This window comes from Bidens hawaiensis, unplaced genomic scaffold (assembly GCF_021521415.1).
Source record: "Bidens hawaiensis isolate Kalapana, Puna unplaced genomic scaffold, B.hawaiensis_p1.1 tig00064138_1, whole genome shotgun sequence".
Taxonomy (NCBI): Eukaryota; Viridiplantae; Streptophyta; class Magnoliopsida; order Asterales; family Asteraceae; genus Bidens; species Bidens hawaiensis.
The window spans coordinates 1-20,382 of record NW_027501474.1 but is presented as its reverse complement, the minus strand read 5'-3'; the positions used below and the strand labels follow the sequence as shown (position 1 = coordinate 20,382).

The 20,382-nt window shown below is 33.7% G+C and overlaps 2 protein-coding genes across 2 annotated transcripts; both read left to right on the top strand.

The window, feature by feature from the left end:
• The first annotated feature begins 1,791 nt into the window (after window positions 1–1,791).
• Window positions 1,792–11,071, top strand: LOC143604181 (G patch domain-containing protein TGH-like). The gene is made up of 16 exons (XM_077080743.1): window positions 1,792–1,926; window positions 2,984–3,074; window positions 3,173–3,267; window positions 3,507–3,610; window positions 4,977–5,038; window positions 5,155–5,226; window positions 5,380–5,507; window positions 5,687–5,762; window positions 5,842–5,928; window positions 6,049–6,126; window positions 7,723–7,864; window positions 7,956–8,445; window positions 9,354–9,641; window positions 9,721–9,849; window positions 9,929–10,129; window positions 10,196–11,071. The coding sequence occupies exons 1-16, from the start codon at window positions 1,792–1,794 to the stop codon at window positions 10,778–10,780; spliced, it is 2,763 nt and encodes a 920-aa protein (XP_076936858.1). The 3' UTR covers window positions 10,781–11,071.
• A 2,171-nt stretch (window positions 11,072–13,242) lies between these two features.
• Window positions 13,243–16,268, top strand: LOC143604180 (protein CHAPERONE-LIKE PROTEIN OF POR1, chloroplastic-like). The gene is made up of 5 exons (XM_077080741.1): window positions 13,243–13,419; window positions 13,561–13,652; window positions 14,502–14,884; window positions 15,083–15,159; window positions 16,034–16,268. Exons 1-5 carry the CDS (start codon window positions 13,361–13,363, stop codon window positions 16,182–16,184), a joined length of 762 nt encoding a protein of 253 aa, XP_076936856.1. The 5' UTR covers window positions 13,243–13,360; the 3' UTR covers window positions 16,185–16,268.
• The last annotated feature ends 4,114 nt before the right edge of the window (window positions 16,269–20,382 follow it).

Here is a 20,382-nt window from a genome sequence, read left to right as displayed (position 1 = left end):
GATTTCGGGTGTTGAAATCCCAAGGAATTTGGTTGTTAAATTCTAGATGAAAATAAAACATATTTTTATAAAATGGTGTACTTACTTAGCGAAAGCTAATAAAAATATGTTTTAAAATGTTTCCAGGAAAAGCACCCCTAGATGGTTGAAGCTTCATGGACGGACTGGACTGACAAGAAAACCCTACTAGTATATAAAAGTTTGTATAATAAAGTTTGTTTTAAACATATATGTTTTCTTGTACAATATACAAATCTATAAAATAAAACGTCACCATGAGTGACATATTTTGGATGTAAACTGGGACCTACTCTGATGTGTATTTAGTAAAAGTATTATATAAAAAAAAAGTTAGGGTGTTTCACTGTGGTTTGATCAACTACGCAACTTTAGTACCGATTTTGAATTTAGTGCAAATGACTATCTCAGTTTTCAAAAACTTGCAATTTTAGTACTTTTTTTAACCCGTCAATTTTCATCCGTTAAGTCAGGGATAAAATGGTAACCTCATTTATTATATTTGTTTCTCTTTTCTTTTAACATCGTTTCCCCTTTTTAATTAATAAAACCCTAAATTCCCTAACACATTCTTCTTCAAATTTCCCATACCAATCTGATCCTTCAAGCATTTGAGGAACAAGAGCAATCTAGTCCTTCAATAAAAACCATAAACACGATCAAATATGGCTGAGATGTGGGTTGTTCGACAAGAATCGTTTGAGTTTGAAACGGCTTTGGAATACGGTTAGTTCGGTCAAATCATTGTTCAATCATCCTCTTGTTTAATCTTCTTCTTTGATCCTAATATGCTATTTTACTTAAAATTTCAGCAAATAACCCCTACACTTGACCATGGTGGCAAGTTTAACAATGGTCCAGGAGGCAGAAGATATGATTTTGGTCATGTTGGTTTATGTGATTATTATGAAGAATATGGTATATGAACTAGGTTATTTAAAAGAACACAACACCATGATCGATTTGAGGAATTAGGATTTGCTTGGATTTGGTAATTTAGGGTTTTAAAGATATGAAAAGAGGGAAGAGGTTAATCAACGAGGAGAGAGAAAATGAGGGAAAAAAGAAAAAAAATCAAATTACTCAAATACCCCTGATTTAAATAGTGAAATTACCATATGCCTCCGACTTAACGGAGGAAAATTGACGAGGTTAAAAAAAGTAGTAAAATTGCAAGTTTTTGGAAACTGAAGTAGCCATTTGCACTAAATTCAAAATCGGTATTAAGTTGCGTAGTTGATCAAACTACAAGTACTAAAATAACATTTAACTCATATATAATAATCATATAATCATAACTATCATTTACATCACCTATTGATGAGTTTCCTTCTGAGTGTAGAATGAAGATGATTGGGTGGGTAAGTGACCCATTAATGATAAAATTATTTGTTAAAAAAGAAACATAATTTACTTAGGTCTATGGTAACCTTCTAAATGAAACTAGGGCTTTTCAAAAAGCTCGCGGCTCGAAGCTTGCTCGATAAAATTTTGAAGAAACTAGCTAAAAAAAATTGATTAGTAACAACCTAAGCTAATTGAATCATTTTTCTAATCAAACCAAACTCGTCCCAAGCTTAGTTCGAGTCATGGGTCAGCTCGTTAGATGGTTTAACTTGAAAATACAACCATTGTTTATTTGCTCTAACCTCACCTCAATAAGGGGTTTTTAGTTTTTACAAATCGAACAGAATACACTCTTGATGCTCTGTGACACAACAATTAACTGTATATTGGCGTCAATCAAATCAAAGCATACGGCGGTGAATAATAATGGCGAGTGACGAAGAGGATTTCGTGTTCATCGGAACACCAATCGAGCGGGAAGAAGATACAATCAGCCGCAAGAAGAAATCAATCGCAGAAGCTTCTGGTCAGCTACGAACCCTAGCTCCTTGGAAACAAGAGGTTTGCTTCGATGTCTATATTCTATTTGTTGCTCATGCTTACTTAATTAGCACTAGTTTGTTTAGGCTCCATTAATTTGTTACCAATTCTCGATTCGCGATAAATCAGAGACTCAGTTAGGGTTTTTGTTTAGCTTCTGTTCCTGTTGACCTTTGCTAGTAATGCCATGAAATATATCACTGTCAATACACAGTGCGTCAATAACGAATTGATATAACTCACCAAAACGCATACTATGAATTTGGATCCAATAACTCTCATTTTTATTAACCAGAAAAAATATAATTCCAACACTGATTGCAAACTCATAACCATAATCACAACGTTGATTAGGTTATATAGACCTTGACTCGGTACAGTTAGTGATGGGCTCGAACTTCCGATTAGACAATAAATAAAACGCACATGTTTATCTACTAATCTAATTAGCTATCACAAGTTAAATACAATTCATTTAATTTATCTTTGCTTGATTTAATTAATTGACCCAATTTCGTAACTCGAAATCGGCCCACTCGACCCAACCCGACGCCGTTTTGTGTTCGAGAGATCATGTCCAACAAATCACCCCCTAGGCTATTTATTTTTGTTCTTCTGTTTATTATGCATTCTAGTCTCTTCTTAGTAGTAAGATTCATGGGTGAGGCTTCTTTTTGGTCCGGAAGCCCCCCCTCCCTGTTTATGAAAATTTTTGTACGTATTGAGTGCTGCCTCTGGCGTTTTCGTCCAAGCTTCGCCGCTGATAAGCTTTATATAGTCATTAACTTATGAAAATGAAAACTAATAAAAGTAAACTTAAACATAACTCATCACAGCTATAGAAGTGTTTACTGAAATCCATCAAATATTTGATATTGGCTTTAAGATTTTAACAAATTGGAAGCTTAAAGTGAAATATGTCTTAGATTTCTGGAATGGAGGTAGCAGAACATGATAAAAGGCAAAAAAGTGGATGATATTTATGTTACATTGCATTTTTAACAGAGTTTGATGCATGTAGCACTTTTGTTTGTGTTGTGTTTACAAAGAATTACTTATTGTATGATATGCTTTTTAGGTTAGAGATGAAGAAGGAAGAAGAAGGTTTCATGGGGCATTTAGTGGAGGTTTTTCTGCTGGTTACTATAATACCGTGGGCTCTAAAGAGGGTAAATAAGGGCATGCTCTAAAACAATATTCTTTGTTTGACTTAGCTCTAATTTTTTTCGGAGGTTAGTCTTACTTTATTATATTAACAAATTTACAGGATGGACACCACAAACATTTACATCATCAAGGAAGAATAGAGCTGAAATCAAACAACAAGATCTTACAAACTTTTTGGATGATGATGAGAAAGCTGTATGTGGGTTTGTATTTTTGTTGGACCTTAATATTCTTATACAAATGATGATTTTTTCGCATTGAAGCTTTATATAAACTTATTCACGGAATCTACAAGAAATTTGTATTCTATGAATATAGTGTGTGAGTGGCCATCAATGTTACATTGTTGATGAACATGCATTTTATAGTTATCAGAAGTTTGAGGTTTATTTTTACTTATCTGAGGTATGTATATTTTAATTTTTTTAATCTAGGAATTGGAAGGCAATTCTTTGGGGACATCTATGCAATTTGACACTTTTGGATTTACTGCAGCAGAAATAGCTAGGAAGCAGTCTGAGAAGGAACAAAATGAGAGGTACGATCAATCACTTTTTGTAAACATATGGTTTTTTTACAGCAGGCTGTAAAATCAATATTTGGTTTGCTTAATTGTCAACTTCAGTTTATCAGAAGCTTCTGCAATGGTCAATTTTCTGCTGCTCTGTGACCAAACATAACACATTGTTGATATTTTTGTTACCAACTAAAAAAAAGTTAGCTTAACATGATATTCTTATGTGTATTTGATAGGGTTTGATATGTTCTTATTGTAATTGGTTCTGGTTAGAGAAGAGAATAAGGAAACCAAATGACCGAATGATTGTATTACGAAAACGTTGTGCTTCGCGAGAGATTAGGGGTGGCGAACATAGCAGACAAGATAAGAGAGTGGAGATTGAGATGGTTTGGACATGTAAAGAGAAGACAGACGACGAATCCTGTTAGATCCGTAGAAAACATTACTATAGAGGGGAGGAGGGGTAGAGGACGACCGAAATTGACTTGGGATGAGAGGATTAGGCATGATTTGATAGACCTAAACCTCTCCGAGGACATGGTTGAGGATAGGAATTCGTGGAGAAGTAGAATTAAAGTTAAGGATTTTTAGAGAGAATTGAATACCTTAAGGCTTAGACTTAACTTATTTAGGTCACATACCATAATGGTATTTCCCTTACATATTTTATTATTATTATTATTAGCTTTTATATTACGGTTAAACTGTGACCTTTTTATTAATATTATTATAATTAGTAGTAGTTTTTTATATAACTGTTAAACTTTGATTTCCTTTTTTTGCTTCATACACATGTTCTTAGAGCCGAGGGTCTCTCTGGAAGCCACCTCTTTATTCCTTTGGATAGAGGTACGGTGTGCCTACATCCCACCCTCCCCAGACCCTACCTATAGCTCTGCTGTCGGTGGGATTTTACTGGGTATGATTGATTGATTGATTGTATTACGAAAACGTAAAAAGAAAAGTTACAAGATATTCTAGGGCCTAGCCCTCTCTCACTGCATATGCAGGGGCCATGTCAATACCATCTTAAACATAAACATATTCTCCTCCCTATTAGCTATTAATACCTATTTATAGAAATATAAGTTGCACTTGACCCCCTCCCTAAATAGACAAAGGGCATTTAGACTAGAACTAGAGCATGATTTCTATCAGTATTTTACCCTTCTCAAATTTATGCTATATATGCTATTGTATATTCAAGAAAATGTTCAAAATTTCATGGCGGTTTTGCACGTTTAACTATGCCTCAAATTACTAACCATCAATTCATGGGGGGTATGAAAATTGGGATACCCTAGGCACAAAATGAATTCTCATAAAAAATTGAAAAAAAGAAAACGACCAAACAAGTCTTAAGTACCTTCTTAATGTATTGCAGGCCATCAGCTATTCCTGGACCTGCTCCTGATGAACTAGTTGTTCCTGCCACAGATCCGATTGGTTTCTCTCTATTTATATATAATATAAATATATATATATATATGTGTGTGTGTGTGTGTGTTTATCATCTCATTTCTTTCAATGTCTCCTTATGACTTCATGCTGTTGATGATTAGGTGTCCGACTAATGCTGAAAATGGGATGGCGTCGTGGTCAGTCAATAAAAAACTCAAAGAGTGCACATTATGGTATGTTTTTCATAAAATCTGCTTGAAGTATATATTATTTTTCAAAGCTGGATAAAGTTACAAGTCGAGCATAATTTGTGCACAATCTAATGAGGACATGCAGTCAAAAGAAAAAGAGATGAGATGCCAATCAATAACTATTCCTAATTGTAGATGCTCGCAGAGAAGCTAGAAAAGCTTTTCTTGCTTTTGCGGGTCCCGAGGATGCTGAAGTCGAAGATGCCATGGACACTGCTGCAGAGCTCCCTACTGATGATATTCAGCTTCAAAAAAGTACCCCGGTGCGTATATATAATACATATATAAATTACTTTATGCCAATCTGGTTATACTTAGCCTCCTGAAGCAGATTGTGTTATTTAGCTAATTTGTTCTAGACCTCCCTATCATTGTAATTATCATCATATAAATTATGAGTGGCTTTACATTATGGAGTCTTATAATCTTGTTCTCTTTTCAGGTTTATGTGCTAAATCCAAAGCAGGATATGTATGGTCTAGGCTATGATCCATTCAAAGGGGCTCCTGAATTTAGGGGTATGTAATTCCCAGAAGCTAGCCAGCTAAATTGTTATCTAAAAACTATTTCGCTCACCAATTTTTGTCATAACTTCAGACAACAAAAGGTCACATTTACCTGGGAATAGGGAGTCTGCGCACAAAAAGTTACTTCCAAAGAAAGACAGTCTCTTTTCTCTCAAACGTATGGCACACATATATTTTGTGCTAATGATATGTTTCTTGTTTATTATATTCATGTGATTACACGCTGTGTAAAATTTTCTTTTCTGCTTTATAACTTGTGGTGGCTTGATTTTATCAGCAAGAAATGTTGCACCTGGTTTTGGTATTGGAGCCCTTGAAGAGCTTGATGCTGAAGATGAGGATGTATACGCATCAGGTTATTATTCGTATTACTAAACAATGATTAGCACTTATTTACTACTGGCTTTATTTCCCTGATTATGGATAGTAGTATAGTAGTATAAAGTAAATCAATAAGCGAAGCATCTTATGGCATGAGTCTAGATAGTTTGTGGGTTTATACATATAATATAGTTTTTGGGTATACACTATGACAGTTCTCTACTTGCATATAGTATTAATGATATTTTAGTATGAGTATATATTTCTTGCGCATTACTCGGTTTAATTTAGAGCATGGTGTTTATGTGGTGTAGTATTGATCATAGTTATCAAATGCGCTAGGCGCATTGGCCTCGCCTAGGGCCTAGGCGTAAGGCGCGAAAAAGCGAGGGCATGCATAAAAAAAGAGCACTTGAATAAATAAATTAAAATATATTATGTCTATGAAAAATAATATTATTCTTCCAATAAAATAAACAAAAGCTATTATATAACATTTAATATCATCTAATTAGTACCAAAAGTTCTATAACAGTCAAGATTTAAATGTAGTTCTAGAACTTGATTAACAAAATGTATCAATATAATGCCTTTGACCTCTCCTAGATCAGTTTAAATAGCACCCCTTGTGTTTCTTTTGCTTGGCTTTTATCTTCTCTTGTTCTTGGCATAGAAAATGCTGAAGCAATTGCCTAGGAACTAGAAGCGCATTTATTGAGCCTCGCCTGAAAAATGGGCTTAGGCGCAAGAAGCGAGGGCTTTTAATAACTATGGTATTAATGCTGATACTAGTTTAGAGACCCATCTAACACAGACTAAATAAAAAAATGGAAATTCATGAGAAACCATCACAAAATAGAAGACCCATATATCACTCATCTAGCAAGTGTTGTATACGACACTCTGAAATTTCATGAGAAACCATCACAAACCTTGTAGTAGTGTCAACATAATTCAATTGTTTTATAGAGATGTCATTATAAGAAAGCATAGGATAATACATCAAAATATCCAAACCTCTTTTTGAAACTATAATTCCGGTAAAGTTGGGTTTTTTGTTCTAGAGAAAGAAGAGATTTGGATTTATACGTTATTATTTTTTACATGTCAAATAAATACGCGTAAGAAATAATGATTTCACTTCATTCTTCTATGTTGTTTACAAATCTGATTCTTTTGGGATAATAGTTGATGGTTTGTTGTAAATACCATAATAATTCTAGCAGATGGGATATTATGTTTTAGATAGTTTGTTATTTATATTTGTTTTGCAATTAGTTGATTATGAAACTGGTAATATAAAAAAAATAGTAGTTACTATACCTCTTATCATATTTCGTTATTAAAAACATGCTATAAGATATTAAAAAATTCAATCTTAGGTTCACACTGAACCTATTGAAAGTTCCTTTTAATTATATTTGTTAAAAGGAAATCAAGTATTTTATATAATTATTTATCAATAACATCAAAATATAGGAAATGAAGAACATGAAAAGTGACATACTAGCATATGGAACTTGGCTATTTGGGCAAATGAAGTTCGTCAATAGATACAATTTTATAGAAGATCGTGTCAGCAAGATTTTCTCATGGTATAATTGAACGGGTTATTATTTTTGGGTAACAGGTTATGATTTTGAAGCTTTTGTTGAAGAAGTTGAGGAACCTCCAAGATTGGCTATAGAGGATAAAAAGAAGCCCACTTCAAAACAACATGGTATTCTACCTGGTTTTAAAGCTGCATCCAATACGGACTACCAATTAGAAAGGTAGCCTTTTCTTTTAACATCTTTGTAACTTAAAATGCTACATTAATCAATTACTACTTTTTACATCTTATATATGGTACTCTGTTCTCAGATTTGATCCTCCAGTAGTTCCAAAGGATTTTGTGCCACGCCACAAGTTTCCTGCTGCACGTGAGGTCAATCAAAAGTCGACCGAGGTTCCTCCACCTGAAGTTCCTCAACCCGAGGATAACAATTTGAAGGTTTTAATAGAAGGGGTTGCAACTCTGGTAGCTCGTTGTGGTCCATTATTTGAGGAACTTTCTAGAGAGAAAAACCAGTCAAACCCACTATTTGACTTTCTTAGTGGCGGAAATGGCAGTGATTACTATAAAAGGAAGCTATGGGAGGCAAGACAAAAACATGGTGACAAAACCAAACCACTGTTGAAGGAAAAAGTAGATCCAAATGCTCAAAAGATGTCAGCAGAAACCCGTGGACATATGCTAGGAGAAAAACCTTTGAACAGAACCGTTAAAGATGTAAAACCGGTTGTTCCTGCCACTGATAATGTTAATCTTCAATTCCAGTTATCAGATACATTCACTGAGCCTGCATCATTTGTGAGTCACTAAATTTGTTGCTTACTAGTTAATATCTTAGATGTCACAAGATAATTTGGATGTTGGATGGGTACACACAAACATTATATCTTCACTTGTTGAAATATGTTTTTATAAATAACTATTATGGTAATTATGATCACAAACAATGACTCCTCGTGTTTTACGCATTAAAGATAAACTTTGGCCTACTCACAACACGTTTCAGCCATTTCCTTTGTAGCTAAATTGACAGTTTGACCCTTTTTAGATAGAATTTCACAACCCAAATCCACTCATCCATAAGTAAATGGGTCGAAACCGACCCCTCTAGTTTGTGCATGAAACTGGAATCACTGAACCTAACCCAAAACCAACAGTTTGGTTTTATGTTTTTTAACCGAATTTCTAGTTTGGTAACGGTTTCGCATGTGCCGAAAATTTGAAAAAACCAAACCAACTTTTATAACCAAATTGAACTCGTAAAAGCCAACTTTTGTTAATTGAATTTGTGGATTATAATTTTATTTTGGGAAGGTTAAGTAATTTATAAAAAAAAATAATGAATGATGTAGATAGAAATTTTTAGGCCCAAATGTGTAATAATCAGTTAATCCTTAATTAACAAAAAAAATATGCTCAAAGTTATAAGGCCCAAATTCATTATTTTGGGACATTTTCTTTGGCTCAAATTTTCGAGCCTAATTGGCAAAACCGAAGAAACCGAAACAGAATTGAACCCCTTATGAGAACCAAAAACAAACGGTTTTTAAATACCCAAAAACCAAATATTCGGTTTTAGCCCAAATTCGACTTTATATGCACACCCCTATTTCTATCCTGAGATGTTTGTGCATTTGGATTTTATTGCACACTATTCGTTCGTTAATAGAAATAAAACCTAATCTTTTAGACAATTATGATTTTAGGTGGAGCCCACTGAAATAGCAAAACCGTTTCAACATGACCCTGCAAAACAAGAACGTTTTGAGCAGTACTTAAAGGAGAAATATCGTGGAGGTCTTCGGACAATAGATGCTGGTGGATCAAGTAAAATGTCAGAAGCCGCCCGTGCTCGAGAAAGATTGGAATTTGAAACAGCTGCAGAGGCAATAAAACAGGGAAAATGGGGAAAAGAAAGTCAACCTTCAAGTCAACCGATATTGGGTGCATCAGCTGGTCTAGGAGGGCTACAGTTCACTTCTGGTGGATCAGAGGTATCCATAATAGTTTTTTGTATTATTGTTTTGTATGAGATTTATGATCTTAATTTAATCATTTATTACCATTTAACAGATAAACGGAGTTAGTCAAACTGACGAGGTTATAAAAAAAAATATGTTCCCAAAACGTGAAGAATTTCAGTGGCGACCTGCACCTATTTTGTGCAAGCGCTTTGATTTAATCGACCCTTACATGGGAAAGGTATGTTTTCTCAAATAATATTATAAAAGTTCGTGTAATAATACTGTAACATAAAATAATTAGAAATTATTGTTTGCAGCCACCACCTCCTCCAAGGTCGAGGAGCAAGTTGGATTCTCTTATTTTCATGCCAGACTATGTTAAGGCTACAACAGGAGACAAAAATACAACCTCAAACAACATATCATCATCTCAAGTAGATGAAATTAGAACAGATGTTGTGGATGTTGAAGAAAAAGTTGAAGTTGAAAATGTTGAGAGACCGGTCGATCTTTACAAGGTAACTTTTGCTTCATCAATTTGAAAGTTTAACCCTTTAAATGCTTACAATTTGATATTCTTGCAGGCTATATTCTCTGATGATTCAGAGGACGAAGAAGAAAATATTAACATAACTCAACAAGAAGATCCAACAAAGAAAATAGAAGTTGCTAATACGGCTTTAAGTCGTTTAGTGGCTGGTGATTTTCTGGAGTCATTAGGGAAAGAGTTAGGCCTCGAGGTCCCACCTGATCAACCACCATATAAACAACCCGAACCAACTCAAAAACCGATAGTTCAGGATATCCCTCAGAAACATGAACCGGTTGATTCTGATGCACATAAAAACATTGGTAAACAAAGTAGTAAAGAGTTAAATGATGAAATCATGAAAAAGGAGACTAAGGCAAAAAGGGACAAAAGCTCTTCTGATGATGAGAAAAGAAGAAAACGATCCAAACGGGATTATGATAGTACAAGTGACTCGTCAGATGGTTATAGGGACCGACATAGGTCGAGACATAAAGGAAGGAAAAAGGAAGATAGAAAACACTCGAAGCACAGACATCATGAATCGTCTAGCAGACATCATGAATCTTCTAGCAGATCTAGACATTCAGATAAAGAGTATAGAGATAGCAAGAGAGAAAAGAGGAAAAGGAGAGACTGAAGAAGAATACAATCTTAAAGTGTGTGCTATTCTATATACCCGTTGTCGGTCTACACTGAAATCTTGAACCACCATTTCTACATCACTTGCTATTATGCAGCATGGTGTCAAAACAAGGTTTAAGGTTTAGGGTTTCAGTTTTCGGTTGACTGATCAACCTTTTGGATTCTTGTATTTTTAGGTGTCAATGGAAGTTCCAAGATTGGTATTTACTTAAAAGCAGTAGAATACTAGCATGATTTTTGTTTTATACGTTATATATGCATGTGCGTTGACTTTCAGGGACTACGTAGCAAATGGTTATTCTGTTAGTTAAACCCACGTCTATGAAAATCTCTTTCTGAACTGCGTAAGCTATACAGCAAACATGGGCAGGGTGACCAGTTGCGACCAATATGAGTACGAATTGAAATTAGCAGTTTTAATTAATGGTCAATTGGTATAGGTCAAAACGGGCTGTGACTAAATTGCCTAACACAGATCATAAACGGGTTGTGACCAAACGTGCTTCAGGTTTTCTTTTATCGGATTGAATGTCTTTTTACCAAATTGAATGGTGTTATTGTATGTAATTTATGGAGTCTTTTAAAAATGACTAATTTTGATTATTTTTTAAGTTCATCACAATTAACTAAGTTAATTCATTACATGTTATCCTAAGTAAACGTATGATTTATTGGATGAGGCAAATTTTGATTTTTTTTTGAAGTCTTAATATGTTTTCCATAAAAACATCCAAACGATTTACAATGAAGTGGCAGCTAAGCGGGCAACAAGCTGCGCCGTAACCCCCTTTTGGATAACAAACCCAATCCTACTAAAAACAAAGTTTCGGTTCTTATGGGCCGATACGTTACTATACACAACTTTCTGAACCCTATTCAAAAGGTCCACGGCATTCGGAGCTAAGAAACCAAAAGTGTCAAAGGCAAATGGGGTAAACACGTGTTGATTCTCCAAATAAGCTCTCTCGTGTTTAGCAACCTTGCCCGATGCCGCCTTCAATGATGCCTGGTCTGCTACAAACCCATTGTCCCTAAGCCCAACAACAGGGGACACTCCTGTGAGGTCGACACAAGCGTGTTTTCCCCTTACCCACCCAAAAACAAGAATATCGGTCGGTCATAATGTAGATCTTCCTTCTTGAGGATCCGTAAGAAAGTTTACGGGGGCTTCCTTTTTAGCCGAAATTCCGGCTCGTTTAAGAACATCGCATAGAACATCCCTCACCAAACCATGCCTGTACTTAAACCCAGGCAACTCTTTGCAATGAACTGCATGCTCGCCAAAAGAATCCAAACAAACCTTGCCGCAAACCGGGCACGGCTCATCTACTGGAAACAAAGGGATCATTTACCGATACTTTAGGATGACCCGGTACTCCAAAGCCGACATATGTTGGTCCAATCCTTCAATAGGGAGAACACTTAAGAAATCCTGAGCCCGAGGGGCCCGAAGACACTCAAACACCGCTTTCTGACGTGGGGATAGATCAAACTTCATTTCTAAACTCTGGATGATTCCACCATAAAGGGCACTCGTCAAAGCATGTTGGGCTTTGGGAGGGGTGTCTTTATTAGAGAAACCGCTAATATCAAAATCGGGAAATGAAATGTGCAACCGATCTATCGCACTCCCATTATCGAAGTAAAACCCATCAAATCCCACTGTTACTTTGATGGTTTAAGTCTTATTGTCTTAATTTGTGACTTATTTTAGTAGATTTTGTTATTCTAACACCAAATAACCATATGTAAAAGAACCCTAACAACAGAAACATGCATGCGTTGATTTGTAGTTGAAATTCTCCCGTTTGATAGGACCCCAATAAGAAACGTTTGAAATTATCTGGTTCGTTGCTGCTCGTAGTTGCCGTCGTCAATGAGTAGTGGTATTCATCTGATCTAATTGCAACCCAAAACATGAAGCGTGGGTGTTTCGTTTGTCATGTAGAAATGATGGGCATCAAAATATCATAAAGTACAAAGGAAAAGATTATGATGCAGGAGTTAAAAAGAATCATTTTAACTATTTTCCGTATAATTTGTGGATATAAGTTAGCTTAAAGAGCCAGCTATGAATCCTCTTATGAAGCACTGTACCATTTAAAAGAAAGCTCCAGGTTGACATGCTAATTGCATCCGCTTCAACAATGTCAAATAAGAGAGAACCAAGCATGCTTATCTTTTAGGCAGGTAAATGATCCAATACAAAAACTTTTTATCATACGAAGCGTACAAAGTCTTCCTGCGCCATAATTACGCATAAAAGTTAACAGATTACTCAAACAATTACGCATTCTATATTCAAGACTTTCTAAGCTTTATACGTTAAACGTTCTTTGTACACCAACCCGTCCCTCATTGGTTACACATTCGGGTTACATGAAAAAGAATGTAAAACGTAGAAAGAGAAATCGCATCCAATAATAAGACACCAAACTCATCGAACACATCTTCCTCTTCTTTCAGGTGCAGTGCAGCTAACAAATAATAAGGTCCACTGTCGGCTCTTATGACTCCCAATTCTTCATAGCAACAATTAATATCTAGGGTTCATATTATTATTATTATTATTATTATGGCTTCTCTTCTTCTTTCCAATCCAGTTATCTCATCTCCGTTTCTCGGCAACAACCTGTAAGTATTTTAATCACCTTATCCACATGTTATCAACAAATTCACCGGTTAAATTGACTGGATATTAGTTCGGTTAGAACTTATTTAGCTCGTTTCTATTATTATTTGCGTTCTTAATTTGATTTCAATTTGTGTGTTCAGTTCGATTAACGGAAACTTAAGGAAGCCGGCACTGTTACCGTTGGTGTTTAGAAGCCCTAGGTGTTCTGCTGCTGCTGATTCTACATATGGAGGTACTTTAATTCTGTTATTATTATGGATGACATAATATATGACCATGAGATGTTCAATTTTACATTGCTTTGTTAGGGTTTACAGTGCTTGCAACAAATTGACTCTAATTTTGGCCTTGAAATCATTAAATTGATTGGATAAAATTAAGTATTAGTAACTAATTGTTCATATGTGTACCGTTGACCTCAATTAACCAGCCTCCACGTTTCCATTGAGTGAAGACTGATGTGAGGGGCGTGCACCGTTCGGTTTGGGCCGGACTTGGGTTAAAACCGAGCCACCGGTTTTTGAATTTTTGAAAACCATCGGTTTCAGTTTTTCGGTTTTGCTATTTGAGCTTGAAAATTTCGGCCTCGAAAAAAATTGGTGAAAAATAATGATTTGGGCCTAAATCATTAACGATATTTAATAATTAATGATTAGTATATGGTGTGGCTGAATTATTTGACTTTCATATTTATTAAATTCTTATAAACTACTTAAAATAAAAAATAAAATATATAAGTTTGGTTCGTATTTTTTCGGTTTTTATTCCTTGCAAAACTAAAACGAACGGTAAGTCCTGTTTTTACAAAAAACAAACTGTCGGTTTTGTTTCGGATTGGTTTTTCCTGTTTTGGTCGGGTTTTTCGGTTTCATGCACACTCCTAAGTCACTGATATCCAATACTATTGGATTTTTTGACATTCCAAAAAATTGGATCTAATCTTGACCTTGAAATTCCTAAATTCATTGGATCATTTTTAGTATAAGTAACTGCATCTGTTTACTATTAAATTCATTTAACCAGCCTGCAATGTTTCTGTTTTCCCGAAAGTGAAAATTAATATCTAACTCTATTTGTTTAGGTAACGTTGCAAAATACCCTAGAAGTAACGTTTGGGATCCTTACAAACGTCTTGGTATAACAACTGATGCTTCTGAGGAGGAAGTATGGAGTTCTAGGAACTTTCTTTTAAGTCAATATGGTGGTCATGAAAGAAGTGCAGAGTCAATAGAAGCTGCTTTTGAGAAAATACTTATGAAGAGCTTTGAGAACAGAAAAAAGACAAAAATCAACTTGAAAACAAGGCTGAAGAAGAAAGTAGAAGAGTCTCCACCTTGGGTTCAGAACTTGCTCACCTTTGTAGAAATTCCTGAGAGGATAATTATCCTCAGAAGATTGTTTTTGTTCACGTTTATGGCGTTTTGGAGTGTGATGAACTCTGCTGAGGGTGGTCCTGCATTCCAGGTATGATGTTCTTTTTTTCCAATAATATTATGTTATGGACCCAAACTAGTGTCATCATGCTATATTATTAGTGATGGTGGAAAAATATGTAAATTAATCTGAGGGAGTGTAACTTTGTGTTTATAGTTTTAGATGTTATTTATATCGTGAATTGGTGTTTAGTGTTTTCTCCTGATTCGGTCTTTATATATGATACAGGTGGCACTGTCACTGTTTGCTTGCATTTACTTCCTCAATGACAAGTCAAAGAGCATAGCAAGGGCATCTGTTATTGGGTGAGTTTATAAAGAAAAGCCATCAAACCATAATAAATTTTCTCATCAGTCTATTGATTTTTGGGTTAACTACCTATAAAACCAGAAAAAAAGATTAGTCATTTGTGAATTATAACTCAGTGAATAGTATTTCAACTTTCTTTAACCAGTTTCACCCTTCGTTTCTCTAGTTTTTCATAATGTTTTTTTTGATATCTTTCAAAAAAGGCCAATTGAATTACTGCAGAAGTAAATTTAATTTTTGGTAATGAAACCAACTAATACTCAACTTACTAATTACCAATTCAACTAATTCTAACTATATTTTTATTTAAACATACATGATGTTTGCTGCTACATGCTAGTGCTACATCCGTCTTAGCTCTTTTACATGTCATAAAAAAATAATTTGTAATATTAATGCACTTTTAACAATAATGAATTTAGAAGTTGACATGCTATCTAGGAGTCGCATTTTTTGACACGACCTGACATGTAAATATCAAATTTTGGGTTGGGCAGTCAAACTCGCTTAATAAACAGAGAGCGATATGCTAAGAAAGTTAAGATGTTTTTTTTTACCTTTTAATTTGGTTATCATGTTAAATTTTAAAGCCTCATTGACCTGTCCCTAGCTGTATAGATAAACAGGTTATACGGGTTGCATCTAGGTTACATGGTTTTAAGTGTGTCCGAATTTAGGATTGATATCTTAACACGAACAAGTATATGGATCGTGTTCTCTTACACAATAACCACTCCCGTTGCCTCATAGTTTGACATGCAATATTGAATTAAATAACCATTATGGTTGTTTATCCAAATCTACAGTTTGTATATTGTTAATTTAATTAACTGTTGATTTAACCTGACCCATTTTGACATTGATGTACAGATTTGGATCTCTAGTGGTCGGGTGGATTTGTGGTTCATGTGTGGTGCCTATGATTCCTGCAGCCATTTGGCAACCAACTTGGACGCTGGAGCTCTTGACTTCATTGATAGTATACGTCTTTTTGTTTCTTGGATGTACCTTTCTTAAGTAAAACCTTAATTGTCCTTAGATTGCATGTATGATTCATAACAAGATTAATTGTTGTTTGCTTATGTTGATCTTCTGAGTTCTTATAGCTACATGTATGCATAAAATCATTCCCTGGTGTACCTTTGAATTCCATTCTATGCATGAGCTGTGAATTTTATATAGGGTTATAGGTTCGACTGTGTGTTATAATTTTAACCAAGTTAGTTATCTAGCCTGTGGACCCAAACTTGTTTCTTAAATGCAGTCAAGTACTCAAGTTTAATCTTGAGATAGTTTAATATTCGATCTTTTACAAACCGATCTATAATTCATAAACGGCTTGACATGAGTAGGGCTGACTCGTGTCAAGCCCTACTCTTCTCTCATGAACAAGCAAGCACACTCACCATTCTCTTTAAGATTAGATTTAAAATAACTTGAAATATGTACAATAATCAAGATTATTTTAACTAGCCAGCCTGTTTACCACATGCTTATATCTTTATTAGAATACGTTTAATGCACTTTCAACTTAATACCATCTCATCCACAAATTAATGTTAACCTCTCACTCAGACAATGCTCACGCTAAACGATTTTAAATACTTCCTGATAGAATTAATATTTGCCAAAAGCCCACAAATATTGTAAAACACCTAGAACCTAATACTAGCATATAGAGAGAATGGGAGAATGCTTTCTTATTAATATTTCAATATGGAGTACATGTCCTATAACTCTATTTATAGGCTTATTACATGAATCACATAAGGAGTTAAAATATATGGAGAGTAACAATACTATGGTGCATATATATGAAGAGTCACTACAATAGTGATACAGAAAGTCATAATATTGTAGTACTTAGAGCATTCATAACCTATTCCATATATTTTTTCCTATAATTTAGTTAAAAAACACAATTCTACAAATTTATCTATCATTTTTAAAATTCTTTCACATTCTATTCTCTATTCATATCCTTAAATTAATTCTTTATTACTTTTTTCTCTTTTGTCTTGTTATATAGACTCTAGATTGCCAATTTTCTTCTTTTCTTTTTTTTTACCCCCTCACTCTTTTGGTCAGGGTTAACTACGTTTTTGAGTTTTCTTTTAGTTGGTTTTCTTTGATTCTCTTTGTTTTTCTTTTATTTTCTCTATTTTCTTTTCTTTGGTCCAATAAATTTCCTTTTACATAATTTGATTGTAGAAAAATGGTTCTAACCCTCATCTTCAACTATCGATTGTTTTTTTAAATTGAAATTTTGTGTTTTATTTTTGGTTCTATTGATTGAAAATTTTATTTATATTTTATTTAGTTTTAGTTTTTTCTTTGAAAAAAAAGTTTGTTTATTTTCTTTTTTAGTTTTATTCTTCGGAATATATAATTTTTGTTTTCTTTGGCGTCAAGTTGTTGCTTCGGCCGACTCAATCATAGCTCCTGCCATCACAGTCGAAGCTCCTATCATCATGCTTAGCCACCTGACCACGGTCATGCCAACAGTGATCTTCTTAGATCCTATAACCGATCGAGTTCCTGCTCTACGTGACAGCCGATCGTGTATCTACACAAGCTTTGTGCTCCAGTCCGAGCATCTGATTTCCTACCGCTCTAACTGCGGGGGAATATTAGAGAATATTGTAGAAGAATATATTATTAGAGTTTTAGTATGATAGTGTTACCATAATTAGGAGATTGTATCTGATTATATTTCCTTGTATTTATCTCAATTGTACTCCTATATATAGTTGATCAATAATATAACACACCTTACGGGGTTTTTCATTATTCTACATTCATATGGTGAAAAACTCTTGAGTAGAGGTCTTTATGAACTTGATTAGTTTTAATTAGACTTTTATGTCTCTAATTAAAATTCTAATTAAGAGAGATTCTTCATCATTCATAACTCTTATATGCATACATGAAGAGTTCTTGGTGATGAAGAAAGTCTTAAAGACATATATGTTGAGAACATGTAGAGATGAGTTTCTCTATTCGATTCCTCTACCTTTTCATTCTTTTTATTTCCACGAGTTCTAACACTAAAATTTACCTGATGTAACCTCAGGCGCGTGGACATCTCTGGCAATAGAAACTGCTTCAGCTGTTATACCCAGGGAGACATACGCGTTGTGTTATGTAGAGGCTCAAAATCTGTTTTAAGGGAAGCGTGTTGAACACGTGCATCGACCTCAACCGTCAACTTTTGTTTTATTTATTCTTGCAGCTAAAGAGACTACTAGAAGCCGTTGTTGTGGTAAAAATTGGAAATTTTATTTTTAAGTTCTTGTCAGAGAGATTACAAGAAGATGTTGCTGAATAACAAGTCAAAGACTTTATCATTTGAAGTTCTTGAGTTGAAACATTTAACATATTGTCATGTTTTTCATTGTTTTTTACTTTGTATTACGGTATTTATACCACTCATTTTCTCATTATAATAACGAGAGTATCATATATTTGTATCAGTTTTAATATAAAAAGTGACCCATATTTCTACAATCTTAAAACAGATTTCGTGAGATTGTTGCTACAATCTTAAAACCTTATTTATAAGGATTTTGGGTTCATGAAAGAATTAATATAAAATGTATTTGATTTTTTTCATGAAAGAAATACTTTTGGGAAATATCATGTGTAACGCAACATTGATTTTGGATATTTTAAAAGATTGGAGAAAAATCTTGTATCTAGAAAATACCATGTTACATAACGAAATGTTTGTTTCGACCATTTGGTTTATAAACGGTTTTTGTAGTCTATTGCATTCTAACAGCAGTATTAGAAACGGTTTTTGGATTATTGTTGAGGTTTTATTTTAACAACTTTTGTAATTGTTTATGTCCAACAATTGTGTTAGACATGGTTCTTAGTAAGCCATTCATTTTAAAATGATTTTTGTCATCGACTGTTTTCTAAAAACGTAGTTGGTTATTTTTTTAACTTATAGGTTACAGGGGTGTATTGGTATACAACATATGTTTGTAATCGTTTGCATTCTAACAACAGTATTAGAAACGATTTTTGGATTATTGTTGAGGTTTTATTTTAACAATTTTTGTAATTGTTTATGTCCAACAATTGCGTTAGACATGGTTCTTAGTAAGCCATTCATTTTAAAATGATTTTTGTCATCGGCTGTTTTCTAAAAACGTAGTTGGTTATTTTTCTAACTTATAGGTTACACGGGACGTATTGGTATACAACATATGTTTAAATATCTAATATACGTGTTAGATACGGTTTATTATATATATATATATATGGGATGGTTCAAGAGAGAAATAATATTATTACAAGAAATGTAAGAAATGTAAGAAATGAATATGAACCACTAGTTTTGTTTTAAGTTTTAAATGCTTAAAACTAAATAAAGAAAATATTAATTATTCTCTTTCTTCAATTAATATAACTAATAAACTATAATACTTATCTATTTAATTAATATACTAATTAAATTATTATAATTAGAAAACATTAAGAACTCATTTATATTTATAACTTACTTATTGTTTCTTGAATTTTTATCATACACAGGTACAATTTATTCATACATTAAAATTTCTTTCTATCTAAAACTAATTTATTCCAACTCAATATATTAATATCCATCAACACATACTTACATTATGATGAATAATACCAAAAAACTATTTTACATGTGTTTGCATTAGATATCAACAAAAAACATACAACCTACACAAAAACGTATAATCTACATTTGTTCTAAGAATAAGACAACATATAACCTACACACGAAAAACATTTAACCTACACACAAAATTCATCATCAATAATATACACACGCACACAAAAACATTTAACATACACACAAAAAACATATAACCTACACACAAAAATTTTATCTTACACAAATACAATTTATTCCTACATTAATTTCTTTTCAAAACCAATTTCTTCAAACTCAACATATCAATATCCATCAACACGTAGTTACATTGTGATAAATAATACAAAAAACTATCTTACACATGTTTGTATTAAATGTCAATAATAAATATACAACCTACACAAAAACATATAACCTACACTTGTTCAAAGAATAAGAAAACGTATAGCTTACATGCGAAAAACATATGACCTACGCATGTGTAGGGTATGTGTACCTTTGTGTAGTTAATTAATTGTTGATGTCAAATTACATATGTAAGCTATATGCTTTTTGTATGTTGTACATTTTTATTACTCAAAAC

What these genes read in the sequence shown, in the direction of transcription:
- LOC143604180 (XM_077080741.1), top strand. Translation starts at nt 13,361, where the DNA reads ATGGCTTCTCTTCTTCTTTCCAATCCAGTTATCTCATCTCCGTTTCTC. An exon ending in CCGTTTCTCGGCAACAACCT is followed by an intron (nt 13,420 to 13,560) that starts GTAAGTATTTTA and finishes TTGTGTGTTCAG; the next exon opens with TTCGATTAACGGAAACTTAA. An exon ending in GCAAGGGCATCTGTTATTGG is followed by an intron (nt 15,160 to 16,033) that starts GTGAGTTTATAA and finishes ATTGATGTACAG; the next exon opens with ATTTGGATCTCTAGTGGTCG.
- LOC143604181 (XM_077080743.1), top strand. Translation starts at nt 1,792, where the DNA reads ATGGCGAGTGACGAAGAGGATTTCGTGTTCATCGGAACACCAATCGAG. An exon ending in TAGCTCCTTGGAAACAAGAG is followed by an intron (nt 1,927 to 2,983) that starts GTTTGCTTCGAT and finishes TATGCTTTTTAG; the next exon opens with GTTAGAGATGAAGAAGGAAG. An exon ending in TCGACCCTTACATGGGAAAG is followed by an intron (nt 9,850 to 9,928) that starts GTATGTTTTCTC and finishes TATTGTTTGCAG; the next exon opens with CCACCACCTCCTCCAAGGTC.